The sequence below is a fragment of the Myotis davidii genome, unplaced genomic scaffold (genome assembly GCF_000327345.1).
Source record: "Myotis davidii unplaced genomic scaffold, ASM32734v1 scaffold557, whole genome shotgun sequence".
NCBI classification, from domain to species: Eukaryota; Metazoa; Chordata; class Mammalia; order Chiroptera; family Vespertilionidae; genus Myotis; species Myotis davidii.
Window position 1 is genome coordinate 1,243,897 of NW_006289557.1, and position 3,333 is coordinate 1,247,229.

Consider the following 3,333-nt stretch of genomic DNA (forward strand, 5'->3'; position numbering starts at 1 on the left):
AAAGTCTGCTCTGCCTCTGTATGTATTTTTGTCCATCAGTTTATAATGGTCCTTATTATCCATAAATGAGTGAGATCATGTGGTATTTTTCTTTCATTGACTGGCTTATTTCACTTAGGTGAATGATCAGTTTTTATAGGAAGGTTCAGACGAGTTTTTCTCTATTATTTCCATGGGCAATAGGTGGATTACAGGAAAACTACTATCCCTGGCAAAGTTCCTTGTAGAATACTACAGAATTAACTCTTTCGGTTCAACAAAGATATCTTTGATAGACACCAAAACCAGTTCTAATTCTGTGGGACAGCTTGGCTCCTCATATTTTTTTGCTTTGTTTCTTTCATAACTTCTAAGATGGTCAACCTTTGTGACTGTTAGGGAGCAGAAGGAGTTCGTTCACGGGCGCTAGCAGAGCCAAACACTAGACCCTGAGAATCGCAGTGGAGAAAGATTGTCTGCTTTATTGATGAATGACACCACCCAGGAGAACAGGAAACGAATGCTCAAAAGCCTGAACTCCCTTGTTATGTGTAGGTTACAGATCATACAGGGCAAAAATCACAAGACACGGTGGGTTAGGGGTTCACAGTCCTGCTGGAAGCTGATTGGTAGGAGGTGAGGTAAGGGTAATAAATTATTTCTTCAGGCCTTGAGGACAGCTCTGAGTTCTTTCCCAGTGTCCCTCTGCTTGGTCTCATAGGAAAGCAGCCAGGAGATGGTTCCATCCTGGGCTCAGGAACTGAAACATAACTTAGGTCATGATGTTACCTTTAGGGGTCTGGGCCTTGTGATCATTAGTCAGGTCCAGGCAACTGCCTTCTGCTGCCTCGGGGGTTGCTATTATTCAGGGAAGGATAGGTCTTTGAGGGGTATAGACCCACAGAAAGAGATACTATTTCTAGAGGTTGGTTTCAAAAGCTAAATTTAATCAAAGTCATAAGCACCCTCAGTTTCATGACTAAACATGATAAAAATGATAATACCCTCCTGTGCACTCTGTATTGTAACTTATATCTTGGACTCTATTCCAGGCTAAGTCTAACTCACGAATTAAAATGGCAGTCCAAAATGTTTCTACAGAGAGGTATCCAGTAATCTTAAAAATACATTGTAATTATTTTTAGGTGAAGGTTAGAGGTATATGTGAACAGAGCCACGGTGCACAGCCTGTTAAATAAATAGTTCAGAGAGTAGAAAAGGGAGGTAGGAGCCGTGCCATGCCCTGCATTGTGAGGGGAGTTATATAATCCTTATGACACACCTGTGGAAGGATTTATTATTTCTAATTACTGAGTCTCTGATAGGGTAATTAATTTGTCCATAGTAGGTGTCAGAGCTGGAATTTAAACCCAGAGCTGTTCAATTTCAAGGCTGTGGCCCATGTTTCAATTTCACTGACCTCTGTTCTTAACTATGCAGTGATGTGCCAGGGTATACCAAAGCCACACCATGCATGTGGCACATCTTTCTATAGGGTCCATTTCAGTTGGTGGTGAGTAATTTTAAATGCCACTTTATATTAAATCAAATATGGATGTGGTGTGAAATTGACTGTGACATTTGAATGATTTTAAATGTTAGGGGGACCGTAGTACATATCAAAGAAGCCTGGAACTGTCCATTAATCTCTATATTTCCTGACCCTATGGTTTTAAATTTAATTTCTATATGAGATTCAGAAGAAATTTCATCCTTGAGGCAGATTACTTCAAGCTATGTTTCCAGATTCTTAAAAGCACGTACTTCACTCTTCTCCCAGAAGAGTTCCATAAGTGGAAAGGTTTGAGTACCTATCATGTGAAACCACCTTGGATTTGTTGGTCTAGGCCTGAAGTTCTTTGTCAAGCTGGGCCTTGGCAGCCAATGCAGGAGTGTCTTACTAGAGTCAATGGGGGCCATAACCTGGAAACACTTTACCTCTGGTTGTAAAGAGCAACTCTTTTATTTTGCAGGAGGCCATTATTGAAAACCGAGCCCTATGGATGATAATCAAAAGGTACTTTGGCTATCAATCAAAAAGCCAGTATCGGATATGGCACCGGGCCTTGGCAAATGACCCTACTTGGCCCCCACTGAACCAAATGTCTCCCTCTGATCTACCGGAGTGTGACAAGGAAGTGTCTTACAGCAACCCGGTATTTGAGAGCAACGAGGAACAACTCTGAAGGCAATGGGATACTCAAGTTGAGAAAACATAGAAACAATGACAAAAGGGACCAGTTTCAGCGATATTTTTTAAGCAATGAGACTCTTACAATATCTGCAGGAATTTTTGGAATCAAGCACCTATTCAATCGTGGTGACAAATTAAAGTCTGTTTGATAAAATACTTTCTGCCGAGCAGAACTCTGCCCCAGGAGAGTGCCTTTTTCTTGGCCTCTGAAAGTATTGGATGTGTTCAGTGAATTGAGACTGGGCCAAGGATGGCGGTGGGCCAAGAGACTGGAAAGCTAAAGGAGAAGATGTATTCTTTCATCTTAGATAATATATTTTTTAAATGAGTTGAGGGAAAGTAGCACTATGTATAGTCATAGAATCATAGCATGTTAAAGATCAGTTTTGAGTTCTTCTTTCATTGATGGAGAAACGAATGTGTGGAAACCATCACACAGTCTTCACTATCTAGGTTCCTTCCCTTTGCAGTACTTTTCAGATTTGAGACATTTCTTTCTACTTCTGGCCTTCTCCATGTATTAGTAAGGATTGCCTCCTAAGCTGATGCTGCAGTAACAAACAACTCCCATATCTCAGTGACTTAACACACAAGAAGTTCTTTTTCTTGGTTCAGATGACTCTTTAGAAGAGAGGTGACTGCTCCAATCGGATGGCTCCGTCCACCCAACACAAAGATGCGAGAGGGAAGGAAGAGAATGGAGATCAAACAAGGGTTCTTCACTGCCTGACCCCACGAGTGGCACACATCTCTTCCACCACTCACATCTCATTAACCGGGGGTAGCAGAGGAACTGGGGAGTACAGTCCCCTGTATTTAGGGCTGGCTTCATGGGCGTATGACCTGTGCTGTCACACAGGACCCCTGCTTTGACATGTGGGGCCCGCTCTTGGTTTAATGCCCTGCTGTTGTCATCTTAAAATTATTTGAATAAAGGTTGTTACATTTTCATTTCTCACTGGGTCCCACAAATTGTGTACTTGGTCCAGCCTGTATTCCTGGAAAAGAAGGGAACATTGCACATATCAAAGAGTCCTTGTACTACCCACTAATCTCTAAATTTCCTGACCCTATGAACTTTTGAGTTTTAATAACCCTCCTCGCACATGTCCAAGTCCAGGAATGTTTACTCCTCTGCTCAGTTATTTTTATAGAAGTTA

General features: G+C 41.7%; 1 protein-coding gene across 1 annotated transcript in view; it reads left to right on the top strand.

Moving 5' to 3' along the window:
• ATP13A4 (ATPase type 13A4) overlaps positions 1 to 3,124 on the top strand; it is a 124,055-nt gene extending 120,931 nt beyond the window's left edge. Inside the window, exon 29 of the mRNA XM_015562805.1 lies at positions 1,953 to 3,124. Coding sequence (XP_015418291.1) covers positions 1,953 to 2,165 — 213 coding nt within the window. The 3' untranslated portion in view covers positions 2,166 to 3,124. The remainder of the gene's footprint in view (positions 1 to 1,952) is intronic.
• Positions 3,125 to 3,333: the final 209 nt, after the last annotated feature.